The 21,682-nt window shown below is 37.2% G+C and overlaps 1 protein-coding gene across 1 annotated transcript in view; it reads right to left on the bottom strand.

Annotated features, from left to right (window-relative positions):
* COL5A2 (collagen type V alpha 2 chain) overlaps positions 1 to 21,682 on the bottom strand; it is a 148,978-nt gene that overhangs the window by 17,239 nt on the left and 110,057 nt on the right. The window contains exons 24-43 of the mRNA XM_004004513.5: positions 19,944 to 19,997; positions 19,290 to 19,388; positions 18,025 to 18,078; positions 17,101 to 17,199; positions 16,939 to 16,992; positions 16,792 to 16,845; positions 15,721 to 15,774; positions 14,863 to 14,916; positions 9,588 to 9,632; positions 9,152 to 9,250; positions 7,984 to 8,091; positions 7,663 to 7,716; positions 5,401 to 5,454; positions 4,205 to 4,258; positions 3,755 to 3,808; positions 3,233 to 3,340; positions 3,065 to 3,118; positions 2,477 to 2,530; positions 1,474 to 1,635; positions 660 to 767 (exon numbers count right to left, since the gene is read on the bottom strand). Coding sequence (XP_004004562.1) covers positions 660 to 767; positions 1,474 to 1,635; positions 2,477 to 2,530; positions 3,065 to 3,118; positions 3,233 to 3,340; positions 3,755 to 3,808; positions 4,205 to 4,258; positions 5,401 to 5,454; positions 7,663 to 7,716; positions 7,984 to 8,091; positions 9,152 to 9,250; positions 9,588 to 9,632; positions 14,863 to 14,916; positions 15,721 to 15,774; positions 16,792 to 16,845; positions 16,939 to 16,992; positions 17,101 to 17,199; positions 18,025 to 18,078; positions 19,290 to 19,388; positions 19,944 to 19,997 — 1,476 coding nt within the window. The remainder of the gene's footprint in view (positions 1 to 659; positions 768 to 1,473; positions 1,636 to 2,476; positions 2,531 to 3,064; positions 3,119 to 3,232; positions 3,341 to 3,754; positions 3,809 to 4,204; positions 4,259 to 5,400; positions 5,455 to 7,662; positions 7,717 to 7,983; positions 8,092 to 9,151; positions 9,251 to 9,587; positions 9,633 to 14,862; positions 14,917 to 15,720; positions 15,775 to 16,791; positions 16,846 to 16,938; positions 16,993 to 17,100; positions 17,200 to 18,024; positions 18,079 to 19,289; positions 19,389 to 19,943; positions 19,998 to 21,682) is intronic.

Genomic DNA, 21,682 nt, shown 5'->3' with positions numbered 1-21,682 from the left:
TCTCCACCCACACGTCCCGAGTTCCAAGCCCCCAACAGTAAATCTATCTCCACATTCCATATAAAAACATCATCTTTTTTTCCTCAAGCATGTAAACTTTCAGCAGTAAAATTTAATCTCTTCAAAGCTAACAGTGAGTTAAACTTTTATCCATACTCCAGGGAATATGAAATTCTTAGCACCCTCCAGGGACTAGGAGATTGCTTTCAGAATCCTGCTTTATAGTTCACCCCACTTTCACCTCCAGTATTACTTTAGCTCAACTATTTCTTCCCTTTGATGGTTTATGAAAACTTAGTCTCTGAACTGTGAAATATGGATTTTTCCATTAGGCATGTTTGTTTAAAAAGAGGCTACCTACTCACCAGGAGATTATCCCCCTTCTCTAGCTCCATGGATATTTTTAATCTTTAAAGAAAGATTTAGAGTCACCGAAAATTCATATCCTTATTTGTCTAAGTTTCTAGTCCCAGGGTTAAATAAATATATTTTTCAAAGGTACTTATGAATTTGACATTTAAAGTCAAAAGTTTTTTAAAATACTCTGTATTTGTGCCTTTAAAAGATTTTGAATTTAATAAGAAAAAAAAGATAAATTCTCCATTCACTAACAGTATTACACATAATCAGATGAAGTATTGACCAGTGCAGCTACTTACTGCTGGGCCTGGAAGGCCGGGCATCCCTCTCTCCCCACGTTGCCCCGGCATGCCGACGATTCCTCTTTGCCCAGTAGTTCCAGCTGGACCAGGGGGACCATCTGGACCCTAATATTGAAGACAAACTATAATAAGAAATTCTCTAGGGAAAACTATACTCAAGCACTTTATAATAGATGACAGCTTTATAGGTTATTTAGTATGAGTATTATTATTACTCATAGTAATATATTAAGTCAGTAATATTGTTAGTATTAAGATTCTGTTCTACAAAATCATACTATAGATGAGTAGTCAAAATGAGTAATCCACACTGAGCCTCTAACATTATTTAAAAGTGAGAACTGGTTAGAATTAAACCAAGCCATTATTAAAGCTGAGAATTAGTTGAAAAGAACTTGAAGATAATGTGAATATTGACAGAATAAAAGAGGTAAATATTCAGGCAGTTTTCCTTCTTTTAAACTGACAAGAAAAATTTTAAAACAAAGAAAAGAAGTTGGGCTTTACCTAAACATATTAATGTTGAGGCATTTATATATTCAGTAAATTGCTTTAAAATTTTTTCTTAATTCAGTACAGATATTTAACAAACAATTGTTTTCTTGTTTAGTTTTTGAATACCATATCCATCACTGTTATATTTTTATACCTGTACATGTACTTTTTCCTAGAGCAGAGAATTGTAAATTAAAAACCTATAGGGCACAATGTACTCAATGTGCTCGGGGTAATGTATCAACAGTTTCTTTGTAGCAGTAGTTACTATGAGTTTCTAGTTAGAAGTAGTCGAGAACCAAGATGCCAAACTTACAGGTTGCCCGTCTTCTCCTGGGTCCCCTTTATCTCCTGGGCCACCAGGAGGGCCAGCTGGTCCTCGATCTCCCACTCGTCCATGAGACCCGGGGTCCCCACGAAGACCTGGAGGTCCTTCCTTCCCGGGCTCCCCTAAAGGCCCCGCAGGTCCTGGAGCTCCCTAGTATAACATGGAAAGAGACCCAGAGGGCAAAGTGGAAGCCATGTTAGAATACCTAATATGGGGATATCTGCTTCAGAAGCAGAACTCCATGCTTCACAGGTCCATTTTTCCTGTTAATCACTCAGTGGATTTAAACAAAAAATAAAATACACAGCTGTAGGTTCATTTCATTATCTGCAGACAGTTACCTCTGAGTCATCATGAAAAGTGTACTGACAATATTATAAATCAGCTAAACTTCAACTAAAAACTAAAAGTGGTTTGAAATTGTAAAGGAAAAAAAATGTGTTTGAAATTAACTTGAATTTTCAAACTCCATAATGCTCTTCACCAACAATGAATATGTATTTTCTTTTATCTGATTTGATCTTGTAATGAAAAAATAACTTTTATTATAGATAATCTCAGAGATTCTTCCTAACTGAAAGGAATGATTATTACCAAACAATACCATGAGTGTTCAGTACCTAAACGAAGTAATAGTCAAATATTGGCGAATATAGTCAAATATAGGCAAATATAGTTAAATAGTCAAATATAGTCAAATAGTCAAATATTTTAATAGTAAAATATTAAAAGGATTTGTAAATAAGCTCCTCGAAGAAACATTCAATGATTAAAGATGATTCACTTGACGACATACCAGTATGAATTACTGGGACAAGAACTGTCAACATGGGATAACAAATTATTAAGTCATTAAATAAAAGAACAAATAATAACTCAAATGTATGTGTACATATCATTATAATACATATATGTGCGTGTTTGTGTGTACTTTTATGTGCTGTGTGTAATTATTCCACTATCAGTGATTTCAATTATTGAATTGACTTACAGCAGGACCTGGAGGTCCAACTCTGCCGGCAGAACCAGGAAATCCTGTAGCACCCTAGAAATATAATATCAAATAAGCAATTTTAAAATAAAAATTAGTTATATATACTTTCTAGGGCTTACCTATTTTACAGGGATACCTAGGACTTTATATCCCTTTTCTTATTGTGAGCAATAAATTTTTTTCTTGTATCCCTCTTTTGTGAATGGATCTGGATTAACTGGTAGGAAGGATGCTAGTTTTCTCTTGCCACTTTCCATTTATCTTGAACATATACAAGTATATTGAAGAGGAGCACTAGGATCACATTAGAATTTCATAACAGAATTACATAAAGTGGTTCCTGTTATTCATTCCCTCTTCCACAGTAATCTATTATTTAGATTATATATGAGGCAACTGGATCTCCAAAGTCATAAAACTAATTTTAATGCAGATTGTCATCCAAGTTAAGCACTTTTTTTTCCACTGCAATATATACAACTAAAAATTGGTTGTTACAGCTTCAAAGGAACTTTAAGATGGCTATAAAGTACTAGATATCTGTGACTAGTTATGCATAATTCCCAGAGCTTCAAACCAACTTACAGGTGGACCCTGAGTTCCTCGACCACCTTTCAGTCCGGGAACACCATTAGGACCCTAAATAGAAAAAAACAAACAAAAGGGTGCTGCAGTAAAGAAAGATGGTCTAAACACAAGGTCTAAACAGTGGGCACTGGACTCAAGTTGTATCTTGTTTTACTTTAAACTTACATGAGGCCCTGGGGATCCTGCCAGCCCTTGCGGTCCAGGAGAGCCAGCATCTCCCTTCTGCCCAGGCTCTCCAGGTTCACCTTTCACTCCAGGCTGCCCATCAGGACCCTACACCAAAGAATAAATAAGGAAATGGTTGCAACACTTAAAGACAAATATTTCATAGTAATTATCATTTATTCATATATTATAAAATGGTGATTTGTAATCAATATAAACGCTTAGAAGAAAAAAAAAAACCACCCCAATGAGATCTCTGAAGACAGTCTGAAAAAGTAAGTTATGTCACCACAGTATTTATTATAACAAGTAAGTATATAATTCAAAGTAATGCAGATGCATCCATTTTGTGCCAGTCCATGAAAAAAAAAATGTATTGAAAATCAGGCTATTGCCTAGAAAATTATATTTTCCAGAATCTTGAATATACCTTCAAAACAAATGACAGTGATAATTAATTATATTCATTACTGTAGCAAGAAGAACGATCATTTGTAAATTCAGGACATTTAAAAGTCATACCTGGGGTCCAGCAAAACCAACAGCTCCAGTTGGGCCATTTTCACCACGTGAGCCCTAGAAGACAAACATTATTATAGCTTTCACACATGATTCTAAACAGGAACAGTATTTTAAAATACACTTTTATAAATCTGTAGTGTCTTGAAATGTACACATAGAGAAATTAGACATGTTGCTTGAGGAAGACTCCTAAGGGTGATATAGAGATGAGGGTCATAGAAAAAAATTGCCAAGGCCCAAAGTCTCAAAGAAGCTTCTGATTTTTTAGTAAATGAGCTGCTTATATAGACTGTATAGAAATAATACACTGATTTTTTTTTAAGTGTAATAAGAAAAGTAAAAGGTGAAAACCAGGAAGTTAAAAGTAACCTAACCCAACAGGCATGGTTTCATGTAAATATCAAGATAAAATGATGGCTTGTTTTAGAACATCAAAATACTGTCACTTACGGGATTGCCACGGGAGCCAGGTGGGCCGACTAAACCTCGAGGGCCAGGTTCTCCCTGAAAAGCAGATTTTAGATGGTTATTATCCAAAGCATGGAACAACATACCGGTTCCAAAGAGGAAAAGGAGTATGTCAAGGCTGTATATTGTCACCCTGCTTATTTAATTTATATGCAGAGTACATCATGAGAAATGCTGGGATCAAGATTGCCAAGAGAAATATCAATCACCTCAGATATGCAGATGATGCCACTTTTATGGCAGAAAGTGAAGAACTAAAGAACCTCTTGATGAAAGTGAAAGAGGAGAGTGAAAAAGTTGGCTTCAAGCTCAACATTCAGAAAACTAAAATCATGACATCCAGTCCCATCACTTCATGGCAAATAGATGGGGAAACAGTGGAAACAGTGGCTGACTTTATTTTTCTGGGCTCCAAAATCACTGCAGATGGTGATTACAGCCATGGAATTAAAAAGGCGCTTGCTCCTTAGAAGGAAAGTTATGACCAACCTAGACAGCATATTAAAAAGCAGAGACATTACTTTGTCAACAAAGGTCTGTCTCATCAAAGCTATGGTTTTCCCAGTAGTCATGTATGGATGTGAGAGTTGGACTCTAAAGAAAGCTGAGCAGAGAAGAATTGATGCTTTTGAACTGTGGTGTTGGAGAAGACACTTGAGAGTCCCGTGGATTGCAAGGAGATCCAACCAGTCCATCCTAAAGGAGATCATTCTTGGGTGTTCATTGGTAGGACTGATGTTGAAGCTGAAACTCCAATACTTTGGCCACCTGATGTGAAGCACCGACTCATTTGAAAAGACTCTGATGCTGGGAAAGATTGAGGGCAGGAGAAGGAGACGACAGAAGATGAGATGGTTGAATGGCATCACCAACTCAACGGACATGGGTTTGGGTGGACTCCATGAGTTGGTGATGGACAGGGAGGCCTGGTGTGCTGCAGTCCATGGGGTTGCAAAGAGTCGGACATGACTGAGCAACTGAACGGAACTGTCCAAAGCAACAGCAAAACACAGTATAACTGTAGGACGCGGTGCCCTATCTGTTGGGTGGATGGGAGGAGAACTCAGAAATGATCTAGCCCAGCTATCATATTTTATGAAAGAGAAAACATTATGAAAAAGAGCCAGCATTCAGATCTCAGAATTTTGAGTCCACAAGATAACAATTTTTGACATTACCTTTTCTCCAGTAGGGCCTGAAGGACCTGGAGGGCCCAAGGGACCCGGAAGACCCTGTCAATGAACGTAACATAGGCATATTGAGGAAAAGAATGTGCAGAAATCTCCACGTTTAAATAAACAAACCAAGAAAGGTACCATTTTGTTACAGATGACTGCTTTTGTAAAACGTCACCTGTAATAAATGATACAATCTGTATATTCTCAATATTTTATATCTAGTCTAAAACAATTCCCAGTGGATTTTCTCCGCAAAACGTTTCAATCTGTTTCATCCAACTCACTCATCTATACACATAACAGTGTCTTCAAACATTAGTCTGAAACCAGTGCTATCCTTCAACAACGCTTCTGTATTTCTTAGCTTGTTTAATTTCACTAATCTCTATTTGAAATTTGACAACAGATTGAAGAAGCTTTTCTTATTTTGTACAGCATACTTTATTCTTAAACTATACAAGTGAAATATCATTTCTTTATTTTTTATAAAAGTGAAATTGTGCTAAAGCCCTCAGTTTTCCACATTCCTCTGTGATGAAGATGAATGGAACCACCCCACTGCACTGAAGGTGAGGGCGTTCTTTGGCTCAGAGTATAGCAGGGCGACACGTGGGTTTTTCCTGACACACAAGCACAGTTTTTAAACTGCTGCACAGCATTGGAGCCCTTCCTAAAACAGGTTTTCTCTCTGATATTTGTGTATTGCTTTTTCCACAAGAAACTCAGATAGTCCTTTGCCGTTTAATTTATGTATGCATTACGAAGAAACTTAGGGAATAAAATGACTTTTTAATTTTATGCTGTATTTTAAGACAAGAACATGAGAAAACTGTGATCTTAAATTCTCTAGATCTATAATGAAACAATATTCTGCCATTTACCTAATGCTGCTGCTGCTACTGCTAAGTCGCTTCAGCCGTGTCCAACTCTGTGCGATGCCTTGAATATAAAGGTGACTACACTAAAGTTTTTTCCCCTTTAAATGAGATAAATTCTCTGCTTCTTGCCTAAAACAACATATTTCCCTCACTAAAAAGTAAGCAGTCATTGCTTAAGTCTTGATCCTATTGCACTGCAGCTTCAAAGTATTCCATAGCTCAAAGGAGCAATAGATGGATGTTTCTCCTTAAAATAAACTGACAGCACATCGTTCCTTCAAACTGCTCTTCACTATTTCCTGTGCACTCCAGACCAACTGTGATGTGAAGCACAAACAATAAACCAGACTCACTTAGACCACTTTTGAAATATTGAATTGAATATTAGATTTAGTTAAAAGGCAAAGATACTTTGATTTCATAGTTTGCTAAATTGTTTCACCTTGAACTAGCTTTCAGAAAAAGAAAAAAGGAATCATTATAATAAGACTAAAACTTTCCTAGAATGTACTATTTTTTATCAAAGGTTAATATAATCAGTGTATTAATAGTGACTCAATGGGCAGAATCAAAATATTAACAGGGGCTCAGTGTCATCTCTTTTTTTAATAGCAAAACTGCTTTTGTCAGGGTACAGCATGACAACTAACAGCAAACTAAGTCATACTGAATCAGAAACTATTTAGCAAATATCAGGAGCTATTTTCAGAAAATGTTGACTATCTGAGTGATTAACTATCTGCTCTTACCTGAGAGAATCATTCATGTCTGAAAATATATTTTCATTCTGATTGTTTGATTATCCTTAGAATTGCAAATACATTCTAGTTTTGAGGACACGAAGCTTGTTAAACATCAATTTCTGGAAGGGCATTAAGCAATCCTTCTTTACATTTCACTTGTTCAGTCTCATTAATGATGATTCATCACGCAGTAATTTTCTCACCCCTGACAGCTAGCATATTGAGAAACATTTATCACACCTTTGGTTACTCTGTAAAACTCTACTTGCCTATACTGGAAGGAAGTCTAAGATGACTCATTAGATTAGCATTTTAATCAACAGAAACATTGCATATGGAATAAATATGATAGAGAAGGAAAAAGAGGGCCCCACTGCTTAAAGCATCAATTTCACATGCACAATAAAAATGTATCTTATTTCATTCTCTCAATAATGACTTAATTTTTTTGGCTTGTTCTTATTCAAGGTAAGCAAATGAATATCCACAGGCAGTCAATGTCAAATCTCAGATTTCATCATTCTCCCAAATCCTGACCACCATGGGAACATGAGGTTTATTCTAGAAAGTTCAGGCAAACTCATACAGTAATGATGATGTTGATTCCTAGCCCTGCCTCTGAAAAGAATGATTTCACTTACTCTTGCTCCATCATTTCCAGCTGTACCTTCAGCACCTTTTTCTCCTATGCCACCCTGCGAAAACACACAAAAGGCCATTTAGTCACTTAATTGTCTTTTTTCCTACACTGGCATTGAAGCTTCATGAAAGCAGGGTCTCATCTCTAATGTTCACAACTGCATCCCCTTGGGCCTAGAACAATGTTGGGACAGTGCATTTCAGTACACGTGCTGAAAGAATAAATGACTTGCAACTTAGGAGGGCAGAAGTAAAAGTCTGCCCAGAAAATCAGTATCAGTAGAAAATCTAAATGGATGAATAAAATAAATAAGTAAACTTACTCTGTCACCCTTGGGGCCAGGAGTTCCTGCAATTCCTCTTTCTCCTGGCATACCTTGGAGACCCGGTGGGCCTGTATCTCCAGGGGTTCCAGGTGGTCCTGGACTGCCCTAAAATGAACCAACAATAAGTAAGCTCATCTATATATTATGGTTTAGCCACATGGAATCCCTGTTTTGGTAAACCCAAAATAGTAGAGTCTTGGCAATTACATATGGTTCAACCTCATGTTCATATTTTTCATTTGGGAAAACTGTCTCTGAGGTCATTATTTTTTCTTTAAATAATACCTTTCTGTTTTGATTGTTGCTTTGTTTTCAGATTTTCTCTTTGGGAAAATTGGGTACTGATTCAAACAAAAATGATAGAGTTGCCTTTTTGTTTTCTTTTATTGGCAACATCTTAAGGATTCTAATAAGAAAAAGAAGACATTACATTTAGAGAGTACATTCATTCTCTCACTAAAGAATCCATGAAATGAAGCTGGTTTTCAGGCTTATTCAGTAGTGAAATTGAAGCAGATCTTATACAATCTCTGGCCCTTGAAGGTGATAAGGTATCTAACATCTGATCACAAAAATTTCTGCTCTGGTAGTTTGCACTGAAAACGGCCACATTATCTTCTATCAACTTTACAACGGCACCCAAAAGGAAATGGTGCTGATTTTTGCCTCATAATGCATTGTACTTTCAGATTTCAAAAATGACATACTTTTATATATTTAGTGAGCAGAACTACAGAAACTGAGACAAGGGAAATGGAGCGGATGATTAGGAACATCTCCTAATAAATTATACAATTTTCCATTTCTTGCCTCTGCTTATAAATAAAAGTCCTTAGGAAAATATATAAATAAATTTTAGAAACGGTTTTGTATATGAGGAAATATCACTGCCTTGTGTACTAGATCATAAATCCCATCAAGGAAGAGACTCCTTTATACCTGACTCTTTAACGTCAAAGGAAAGTCAAGCAGGTGCTCTTTAAATATTTGTTAAAGAAATTACTTTGGAAAAACAAGAGAAATAAATTCTAGTACCATCATGTGTTTATTGCCCAGTAAATTAGAAATCAGCACAATATTGTAAAGCAAATATTTTGAAATAAAATACTTTTAACAATTAAAAAAATAAATTAATAAAAAATACTGAGCTCACTACCACACTTACTTTTGGACCATCAGGACCATGTCCTCCAGCCATTCCTTTCTCACCAGGAAGTCCAGTTATTCCTGGTTCTCCTCTTTCCCCTGGATTTCCTCGTTCTCCCTACACAACACAGAAATGTCAAGCAGTCTCAGTGCTTGATCTGAAAATGGATTTAAATTTGTTTCCAGAAATCTGAAAAGTGATTTCTGGGGAAAAATTTAGAAATAAGCGACGATTAAGACTCAATTTTATAATTTAGTGATAAGAAATGAACTTGAAGTAAGCATATGCTGGCTTCACAGCACAGACTGTTTCTCATCAGACTGATTTTCATCAAGTAAAAGAACTGCAATGATTAAAATACAGCCAACTTTAAGATGAAAGATGGTTTTATAAACTGAAGCCAATGGAAACACAGTAAATCAAAAGAAAAAAAAAAGAAGAAGAAAATACTTACTCTAGGTCCTAATGGGCCAACTGCCCCAGGATCTCCAGGAACCCCCTATAAAATACATTTTTTAAAATGAAAAACTTTAACTAAATTTTAGATATTTATTAGAAAGTTTTCCAGACCATATACCTAATTTCTTCTAATATGTTATTGGACATCTAAGTCCATAATATTGAATAAAGAAAAATGTGTACACTTTTATAAATGAGGGGATATCATATACATGATATGGAAATACCTGGACGATTATTTTTTGGCAATGAGCACAGGCAAAATATTATCTCACAAAGATAGTACATTACTTAGTGACAGTTAAAGCAAAAGAATTTAATTTCCTAATGGAATGTGAAAAACTTTTAGCAGAGGAAAGTGAAATTAAAACTAATGAAGTACTGATCTTTTAAACAGAACCAACTTAATTCAATTTACTAAATATTTCTTGAACACAGAATATAGACAACACACTCTACTAGAAACTGTAAGTTCAAATTAATGCAATCATGAATATGTTAAAAGTCTTAACTAAAAGAAAAATTGTCACTTAAAATTACAAGTACAATTTTGTATTATAATAATGATACAAATGTTATTTGTATTTGATACAAATGTTATTTGTATTTAATACAAATAATAACTGTATCTAGTAGGCCTCCAGTTTTATCCTTTTAAATGTGCTGTCTTCACTGTGGCATGATCTTCCTAAAGCCCAAATCTCACAGTATTTCTCTCTAATTAAAAGCCCTCCCTTACCTTCCCATTACTCTAGTAATAAGAACAAATTAGACTCAAAACATTCCCTGTCATCCTCTAACCTCATCTTCACCCTCCTCAAGGTGTATACGATATTTCTGACTTACCAAAAATTCTCAGAGCCTAAATTTGATCAGCAAGGCTTTGCACTTGCTGTTTCCATTTCCTAGAATGTTTTCTTAACTTCCTTCCTCCCGACTTATCATCATTCATCCTACAGATTACATAAAAGAATATACTTTGTTGGGGAAACTTTTTCTAAACCTCCAATGTCTGAATTCGGAGAAGGCAATGGCACTCCACTCCAGTACTCTTGCCTGGAAAATCCCATGGATGGAGGAGCCTGGTGGGCTGCAGTCCATGGGGTTGCTGAGGGTCAGACACGACTGAGCAACTTCACTTTGACTTTTCACTTTCATGCACTGGAGAAGGAAATGGCAACCCACTCCAGTGTTCTTGCCTGGAGAATCCCAGGGACGGGGGAGCCTGGTAGGCTGCCGTCTGTGGGGTCACACAGGGTCAGACACGACTGAAGCGACTTAGCAGTGTCTGAATTAGGTGCACCCTCTAGCTTTATACAGACACAGTGCCTCCCCGACCACTGCACTTAAAACACGCAATTGTCATAACTGTCTTTCTATACTTTCTGTCACCTATTAAAATAAAAATTAGGGAAAGGTCCAACTCATTTATTCAATTGGTTAAGGCCAAAGTTCAGTAGAGCTTAGCACAGAGTGCTCAGCAAATATTTGTTTAAAAGTTACATGAATGAATAAATCACTCCAAGAAAAATAAATTACATAAACCTATATGTTGGTAAAATGATATAAATAAAATGGTAATTTTCTGTTCACAACTGTTTATGAAGTCTCCAGTAACACCCTATAGTTCCAATAAGATGTATTTAGTGATTAATAACACAATCCTATAAACACTTGACATCATTTTGGCTGTGTGATTTTGGAAAAATTACTTAATATTGATGTATCTCATTTTCCTCACCTATAAAATGAGCTACCCTACGTCCAAAGTAAGGAGCAGCGGCTGCACTTTGCTGGAGCAGCCGTGAAGACATATCCCATGTCCAAGATAAGAGAAACACAATAAGAGGGTAGGTGCTGAGAGAGGGCATCAGTGGGCAGACAGACTGAACCACATTCACAGACAACTGGCCAATCTGATCACACAAGCCACAGCTTGTCTAACTCTAAAACTAAGCTATGCCATCTGGGACCATCTAAGACAGAGGGGTCATGGTGGAGAGGTCTGACAGAATGTGGTCCACTGGAGAAAGGAATGGCAAACCACTTCAGTATTACTGCCTTGAGAACCCCATGAAGAGTATGAAAAGGCAAAAGATAAGACACTGAAAGAGGAGCTCCCCAGGTCAGTAGGTGCCCAATATGCTACTGGAGATCAGTGGAGAAATAACTCCAGAAAGAATGAAGGGACAGATCCAAAGCAAAAACAACACCCAGTTGTGGATGTGACTGGTGATAGAAGCAAGGTCCAATGCTGCAAAAAGCAATACTGCATAGGAACCTGGAATGTTAAGTCCATGAATCAAGCCAAATTGGAAGTGTTCAAACAGGAGATGGCAAGAGTGAACGTCGACATTCTAGGAATCAGCAAACTAAGATGGACTGGAATGGGTGAATTTAACTCAAATGACCATTATATCTACTTCGTGGGCAGGAATCCCTTAGAAGAAATGGAGTAGCCATCATAGTCAACAAGAGTCTGAAATGCAGTACCTGGATCCAATCTCAAAAAAGACATAATGATCTCTGTTCATTTCCAAGGCAAACCACTCAACATCACAGTAATCCAAGTGTATGCCCTAATCAGTAATGCTGAAGAAGCTGAAGTTGAATGGTTCTATGAATACCTACAAGACCTTTTAGAACTAACACCCAAAAAGATGTCATTTTCATTATATGGGGACTGGAATGCAAAAGTAAGAAGTCAAGAAACACCTGGAGTAACAGGCAAATTTGGCCTTGGAGTACTGAATGAAGCAGGGCAAAGGCTAATAGAGTTTTTCCAAGAGAATGCACTGGTCATAGCAAACACCCTCTTCCAACAACACAAGAGAAGACTCTACACATGGACATTACCAGATGGTCAACACCAAAAGCAGACTGATTATATTCTTTGCAGCCAAAGGTGGAGAAGTTCTATAGTCAGCAAAAACAAGACCGGGAGCTGACTGTGGCTCAGATCATGAACTCCTTATGGCCAAATTCAGACTCAAATTGAAGAAAGTAGGGAAAACTGCTAGACCATTCAGGTATGACCTAAATCAAATCCCTTATGATTATACGGTGGAAGTGAGAAATAGATTTAAGGGACTAGATCTGATAGATAGAGCGCCTGATGAACTATGGACCGAGGTTCGTGACATTGTACAGGAGACAAGGATCAAGACCATCCCCATGGAAAAGAAATGCAAAAAAGCAAAATGGCTGTCTGGCAAGGCCTTACAAATAGCTGTGAAAAGAAGAGAAGCAAAAACCAAAGGAAAAAAGGAAAGATATACCCATTTGAATGCAAAGTTCCAAATAATAGCAAGGAGGGATAAGAAAGCCTTCTTCCGCGATCAATGCAAAGAAATAGAGGAAAACAATAGAATGAGAATGACTAGAGACCTCTTCAAGAAAATTAGAGATACCAAGGGAACATTTCATGAAAAAATGGGCTCGATAAAGGACAGAAATGGTATGGACCTAACAGAAGCAGAAGATATTAAGAAGAGGTGGCAAGAATACACAGAACTGTACAACAAAAGATCTTCATGACCCAGATAATCACGATGGTGTGATCACTCACCTAGAGCCGACATCCTGGAATGTGAAGTCAAATGGGCCTTAGGAGCATCACTACAAACAAAGCAAGTGGAGGTGACGGAATTCCAGTGGAGCTATTTCAAATCCTAAAAGATGATGCTGTGGAAGTGCTGCACTCAATATGCCAGCAAATGTGGAAAACTCAGCAGTGGCCACAGGACTGGAAAAGTTCAGTTTTCATTCCAATCCCAAAGAAAGGCAATGCCAAAGAATGCTCAAACTACCGCACAATTGCACTCATCTCACATGCCAGTAGTGTAATGCTCAAAATTCTCCAAGCCAGGCTTCAGCAATACATGAACCATGAACTTCCAGATCTTCAAGCTGGTTGTAGAAAAGGCCAAGGAATCAGAGATCAAATTGCCAACATCCGCTGGATCATGGAAAAAGCAAGAGAGTTCCAGAAAAACATCTATTTCTTCCTTATTGACTATGCCAAAGCCTTTGTGTAGATCACAATACACTGTGGAAAATTCTGAAAGAGATGGGAATACCAGACCACCTGACCTGCCTCTTGAGAAACCTGTATGCAGGTCAGGAGGCAACAGTTAGAACTGGACATGGAACAACAGACTGGTTCCAAAAAGGAAAAGGAGTACGTCAAGGCTGTATATTGTCACCCTGCTTAGTCAACTTAATTAATGTAGCTTAATTAATGCAGAGTACATCATGAGAAACGCTGGGCTGGAGGGAAGCACAAGCTGGAATCAAAATTGCTGGGAGAAATATCAATAACCTCAGATATGCAGATGATAGCACCCTTATGGCAGAAAGTGAAGAAGAACTAAAGAGCCTCTTGATGAAAGTGAAAGAGGAGAGTGAAAAAGTTGGCTTAAAGCGCAACATTCAGAAAACTAAGATCATGGCATCTGGTCCCATCACTTCATGGCAAATAGATGGGGAAACAGTGGAAATAGTGTCAGACTTTATTTTGGGGGCTCCAAAATCACTGCAGGTGGTGATTGCAGCCATGAAATTAAAAAGGCACTTACTCCTTGGAAGGAAAGTTATGACCAACCTAGACAGCATATTAAAAAGCAGAAACATTACTTTGCCAACAAAGGTCTGTCTAGTCAAGGCTATGGTTTTCCAGTAGTCATGTATGGATGTGAGAGTTGGACTCTAAAGAAAGCTGAGCACGGAAGAATTGATGCTTCTGAACTGTGGTGTTGGAGAAGACTCTTGAGAGTCCCTTGGACTGCAAGGATATCCAACCAGTCTATCCTAAAGGAGATCAGTCTTGGGTGTTCATTGGTAGGACTGATGTTGAAGTTGAAACTCCAATACTTTGGCCACCTGATGTGAAGCACTGACTCATTTGAAAAGACCCTGATGCTGGGAAGGATTGAGGCTGGGAGGAGAAGGGGACAACAGAGGATGAGACGGTTGGATGGCATCACTGACTCAACGGACATGAGTTTGGGTAAACTCTGGGAGTTGGTGATGGACAGGGAGACCTGGCATCCTGCTGTTCATGGGGTCGCAAAGAGTCAGACACGGGTGAGTGACTGAACTGACCTGAACAGAAAATGGACATTATAATAGTACCTAGTACATAAGAGTTATTTTAAGGATTGAAACAGATAATTAATTTCAAGCAAAGCAGAACAAAGCCTGACACATAGTAAGTGATGTTACAAGTCAGACAATTTTAGTATTACTACTCTTATTATTTAAAAGCTTACCTGATCACCTGGCTTTCCACCTTCCCCAGGAGGCCCTGGAGGACCAGGCAGCCCCTAAAATAAAAGTAAGAATATAAACCTGTGTCTCCATGGAAATTAATAGGCCACTAGTGTTAACCCTTCACCCTTTTCAATGTATGGAGTTCCCTTACTATTTTCAAGCAAATGATAGTGTTTAAACAAAAGGTGAACATAACAAAACTAGAAACCTATACTCTCTAATATAACACAGCAGCTAATCCTTTTATGGGTATAGATTTACATTTGCCCACCACTTAGCAAAATGATAATGTAGCAATAGGTTCTTTATATTTGTGAAGTATTTAATGGCTCTCAGAATAACATTTTAGGCTGATAGAATAAATATGAAAAGTTAGCCTGAAAATTTTTCCCCAAATGATGATCACCCAATGCTGTTAAATATTCTACTAACATATTTAGATAAATCATGAAAATTTGTTCAACAAAAATTATGACTGAGCCCCTTCACCTAAAAACTGTCATAACACTGTTAATCTGCTATACCTCATAACAACATAAAAATTTAAAGGAGAAATTTTAGACACCAATACATTAGATAAGCCTTAATATAGTTAAATAAATCCTACTGAGATATCAAAAGCATTTTATAATTTTTAATTTGTTAAAGGTTTGGGTTTTGGTCAGTTTTTCAGGGGAAGTCTATTCCTGTTCTTTGAACAAAAATGTTTAATTTCATCCAAATGTCTATCCTATTTACTAAAAGAGGAGTTGCTTCTTTGAAAATTATAAAATTTCACATCATTCAACCATATCCTTTCCATAAGAAAAAGCATTTTATCAGGAGAAGAAGAAAGGGAAGATGGAGTCAGTGCGTACCTGAAAGCCAGTGGGGCCTGGAGGACCCTGTTCTCCTCTCTCCCCAGCTAGACCCTGAGTCACAAAGAAAAGAAAACCATGAACACCAGGAGCCAGGTCTACTCGCTTCCTCTCTGCGTGAACTACCCAAGTATTCATATTTCTTTGCATTTCTTCCAATTACAAGTTTTTCACTTTAGCCAGATAATAAACTACTTCTAAAAATCACCTAATGGTATTGTTTGAAGTCCTTGATGGTGAGAAAATACCTCCTAAAGCCAGCAAAGAAACAGATAACGTGTTCATTTTCTTATCCAAACATAAGTGTCTGGAGTCAACTGTAAAATTTGTGGGAAAACTGACTATTGGGCACAGACAAATTCATTACTTTTATGTATCCAATCTAATGTCTCCGTTGTAGTTTCTCAGTGTTATAAGAAGTATTAATCAAACTTTCAAAACTAGAGTAACTAAAGAAAGCAAAGCTAACATTTTAGAAAGATATTTAAATTGTCCCAGTTCAAAACAAATAAACATGCCAAGTATTTCTGATAAACACAATTTTAGACTCCTAGGATGAAAATAGACCTCAGGAGCTATTCCTTTGAGGACTAATAAGTAGGAAGTAATAAATGTATATAAGTTTATGTTATATAATTATAACTTCTATCATAATAATTCACAATTATATATAACATAGTATATTACTATTATTCATAATTGTCTTCCAGCTTAAATAAATTTCTATAAGGTATAATATTAGAAAAACAGGCATAATTGAATATTTACATATTTTAAATAAAATACATTATAAAATATTTGTCAGATATTATTTTCCTAGTTGCTATATTTTTCAGCTGTGACAACATAGAGATGATGAGGTAACTTTTGCCATTAGTATTCATAGAAGCTTAAAATAATAAGGCAGATGCCTTTTTATTTCAGCTCTCAAAAGATATAGCTGAAATTCTTTCACCTTGCACTTTCTTATTTGCTTCCCCCTGAAACTTATCCATTTGTAAAGTCAAGTCTTACAGATAAGACAACCATCATTGAAAAATGTAATGTGAATATGTTCTCAATAAAACTTACCGGGGGCCCCACAGGACCAGAAGGACCAACTTCGCCATCTTTTCCAGGAGCTCCCTAGCATCACAGAGAGATAATATATGAGGTGAGGCCAAGAGAATTTGGATAATTTCATTTTGTTTTTTTCTTTAACAGAAAATGGGTAGTTACCCTCTGCCCAGGAACACCAGCATTTCCTGCTTCTCCAGGTTTTCCAGGATCACCCTAGAGAATCAATACAAACTAACTTAAGTTTCAATCAGTTTGCTGATTGACAGTTGTTATGGCAAGTGAGGATTATGATGAGATGGCAACATTATACACAGTACTTACACTGCTACCTTTGGGGCCTGGAAGACCCATACTCCCAGGCTGCCCTCTGATTCCTATGGAGCCTGGAGGACCCGGCCGGCCATCTTCTCCTGGAGCACCCTGCAAAGTTGACAAGAGCAAGGCAAGTTTCACATCAGTTCTCTATAAATGTCACATCGCCCAAACTGGGACTCGTTTTTGCATACCATAAAAGATATATAAGCTTTAAATTATCCTATATTTTTATGCTAGCGAATCAGAATAGTTGAGTATTAAAAAAAAACTGCTGTGATATTTTAATATTTAGAACAGAGACTTAATTCTTATTCTATATACATTTCATCTTTATATCTCTTTACACTCATATTAATAGGGGAAATCTTTCTCTTCTTTCATTTACTCTTATGTATGGTAATGAAAACTCAGGACTTCTGTTTCACATGTACAATATAAAGGAAGGGCCCAGAATATGTGAGTTGTCAAACTTTATACCTATTTATCTCTTAAATGTATAAGATTGGAAGGATATCAAGAAACAAGATTGTTACTAATAGACAAATTCTACCAATATTCATAAATACATCATTTCAACTTTTTCATTTATGTCAGAGAAGCAGTCACAATCTCAAACATGTATTTCAATGTGTGATCAATTTTTGGTCAATTTGAAACTGATCAGAGCCTTAGGATTTGCTTCCAGGAGGGGAGGGTGTATTTCAGACATGATCAGCACCCACATAATCAAAAACATTGTTTTTGTTCAGTTGATAGGTCGTATCTAACTCTTTGCAACCCCATAGACTGCAGTGCGCCAGACTTCCCCATCCTTTCCTACCTCCCAAAGTTTGCTCAACATACACTAGCCTTAACTAAGGATCTTACCATTTAAGCTGCATGTCCACTGAGAAATATTAATGGTGGTGGACTTTTGTTTAAATCACTTACCAAAGGTCCAAGTTTTCCTTCAGGACCCTGGACACCAGGATTTCCTGTCAGACCCTAAAAATTAAAAGCAACTGTCAGTTTGCTGCTGACCTACCACTGAAGCAAAGTTTCTAAAAAGTAAAAATAGCACTGCATTTAAAAGATCCAGTCCTGTTTTGCAGTGCCCACTCTCGGGAGCCTTAGGCTCCTCTAGACAAACTCAGAGCTCCGTCATGGACTTCACCCAAACTGGCTTCAGGGGATACAGGACAGATAACACAATGTGCCAACAAGGTACCACAGGTGGAACCCTCCATTGGGAGAAGTCTGCACAGCACAGCCTGCAGGCCAGTCTCTAAGCCTCCTGCAATGGGAGGCCCCATGTGAGGAAATCCATCTACATGGGAAGTGCGAGGGGCCACCCTGGTTTGAAATCTCAAAGTAACCAATTTTTTTTTAACAGCATCTTAGACTTAGCTTACCAGACCTAGCAAGGTGAAGGCCCAGGTACAAGTCTCTGCAAACTCAAGAAATACAATAGCTATGCCTCCTACCACGTTCTTAATACCCTTCAGAGTCCTCCAAGTTTAAAATCTATAATCAGGGCTCATTTTTACTAAAAGTAATTGGCCATTCAGTGGGCATTCCACCTAGAGAAGAGTATCAAAGCGGAGGAACCCAAGGACTGGTTCTCACATAGAAGGAGAGAGAAAGAGTTGTAGGAGACTTTTACTCCCACCTCTAACCCAGGGTTAAAGATAAAGAACTTACATTGAGCCAAATGTATCTTTCCAAGCAACTTTTGTATAATTTTTTCTCTTTAAGGGGCATTGTTAACAACTGAATATGAGTATTTACATAGTTCGAATGAATTTTCAAATGACATTTTGTAAAAATGAAATTTACCAGGAACACTCTCTGGTAAAAGTCAAATTGTTGTTTATCAGCGAATAAAGGAAAATTATAAAAATTGATAAATTGGATTTTTTTAATCAAGTGGTAAAGTTACTAATACATACCCCTTTGAAAAAGGATTAGAAGTTATTATACATGATAGTTACATGTATACATGTAACTATACATGTATATAAGTTTCTATACATGATAAAAATAACAAACAATTCATAAGAAATAAAGTCAAATCCATAAAAACAAACCAAAAAAAAATGTTCCAAGTTGTGAAATCAAGTTACTAACAAATAAAACCTTTAAAAAACCTTAAAAAAAATGGATTCTCAGGAGCATATCCCTTGGGTTGATGTAGCAAAAAACTGCTGTGTTCTTACCCGAGCACCTGGAAGCCCAGGTTCACCTGGACGTCCTGGATCCCCCTGACCTCCTTTAGGTCCTGAAGAGCCAACGGGACCCCTCTCTCCTTGAGCGCCCTGTTCCAAAGCAAAGTAGAACACGTCAGGAAAAAAAAGAATGCAGGCAAACAAAAGCAACTGTATGTAAAACCCTTGTTTTATAAGTCAAACCACTAGTATAAAGGAATTGGTCAAAGTGGGTACAAAGACCTCTGTAAACCATGTCACTTCACATTTTATTCACATTTGGATTCCTTGGAATAAAGGTTTTCCAACATTATTTAATGAGAGTTGTGTTTAAAGCCTCACTCCAATAACTTAGATTTAGAAACCCCAGAATTTTAAAAGAGTCTAAATTTCTAAAGAAAGGAAACAAACAATATCAGCTAAAGGAAAGATTTATGGTCTGTTCTTTTCAGGACCTTCAATATACCTCCAACTATCATCCTCCTCCCTGAGGCCTCTATACTGAAAAAATTGCACAAGAGGGATCTGGCATCAGGTCTAATGTCTGTGTCCAACCCTTTTCTAGATCCAGAACCCACGTGAGCCAAAGCTAGATAACCACTCCGGACAATGGCATCTTTTGCAACAATACCCACAAGAGTGTCAGTCTTGACAGGATAAACTTACCTTTGGTCCAGGTAAACCATCAGAGCCTGGAAAGCCACGATTGCCAGGAGCACCCTGCAAGTAACCAAAGCGTGATTCTCAACTGTGGGTGTTTATGTAACATAGAATGAATGGGTAATTTTTATTCTTAGTATTATAAGATTTTAGGAGCTATGATCAAGCCAACACAGCAATAGATATGTATTAAAAAAAGTAACCTGACTAAACAGGAAGAAACTTTAAATTTTGAAATATATATATATATATATATATATATATATATATAAGGACTGAGCCAAAATTATTCAAATCAAGAAATATTCTAAAGCTTCACTGTAAAATCAAACTTCGAGAAAAACTGATACCTAGATACAGAGACAAGAGGTAAAAAAAACGGTACCATGTTTGATAATCCCAATGTCAGTGATTGCAGGCATTAGTATTGTCTTGGATGTGAAACTGTTTACATTCTCTGAAGTTCTATACAAAAGTCAGGTGATAATGTTAATCTCCCTTGCAGACCGTTTCATTATAGTCCAGTCACAGCAATTTTTTCTGATTGTTGAAGTCGCTCAGCCTTCTCAGGCTTCCTGGATTTGCACTTGTTGCTTGCTCTGCTGAAAATGCTTTTTCTTTCACGTTTCTTGCTGGCTCCTCCTTATCTTATAGATCTTATCTAGGTGCCAGCTTTTCAAAGAATCTCATTTCCTAAACACCTAATCTAATGACACACGACTGTCATACGGCTACGCTCTACCACATCACCCTGTTATTCTCTAAATGTAAAATGTGTGATCACACTGAGGAAATCAGAGTTGAAAGAGACACGTGTACCCCAATGTTCATCGCAGCACTGTTTATAATAGCCAAGACATGGAAGCAACCTAGATGTCCATCAGCAGACGAATGGATAAGAAAGCTGTGGTACATATACACAATGGAGTATTACTCAGCTATTAAAAAGAACACATTTGAATCAGTTCTAATGAGGATGAAACTGGAGCCTATTATACAGAGTGAAGTAAGTCAGAAAAAAAACACCAATATAGTATACTAATGCATATATATAGAATTTAGAAGGATGGTAATAATGACCCTATATGTGAGACAGCAAAATGGACACAGATGTAAAGAATAGACTTCTGGACTCTGTGGGATGATCTGAGAGAATAGCATTGAAACATATAGATTACCATATGTGAAACAGATCACCAGTCCAAGTTTGATGCATGAGACAGGGTGCTCAGGGCTGGTGTACTGGGACAACCCAGAGGGGCGGGATGGGGAGGGAGGTGGGAGGGGGGTTAGGGACTGGGGACACATGTACACCCGTGGCTGATTCATGTCAATCTATGACAAAAACCACCACAATATTGTAAAGCAATTAGCCTCCGATGAAAATAAATAATTTTTAAAAATTAAATGTGTGATTATATTTTTATTTATATGTTGACTTATTTATTGCTTACCTCCACACTAAACTATTATTTACGAGCCCTCCATGGAGGCTGGGACCATAGCAGTCTTGTTCACGGATGTGTCCCAAGCACCGTGTATCAGAATTGGCATGGAGCAGTTGTTCAATCAATATTATTGAATGAATGACTAAACAATGATTAGACAGTTGGCTCCCTTAATTCACAGACAGCCATACCGAACTGTGTAATATACCTGCTAGCATTTCTCTTAACTGCCCTAGTTTTCCTCAATTTCCCAAAAGTTCCTCGAGTAATCTCCCCACAACTATAAGAATTTGTTTT

The sequence above is a fragment of the Ovis aries genome, chromosome 2 (assembly GCF_016772045.2).
Source record: "Ovis aries strain OAR_USU_Benz2616 breed Rambouillet chromosome 2, ARS-UI_Ramb_v3.0, whole genome shotgun sequence".
NCBI classification, from domain to species: Eukaryota; Metazoa; Chordata; class Mammalia; order Artiodactyla; family Bovidae; genus Ovis; species Ovis aries.
This window is presented reverse-complemented; position numbering and strand designations above follow the sequence as displayed.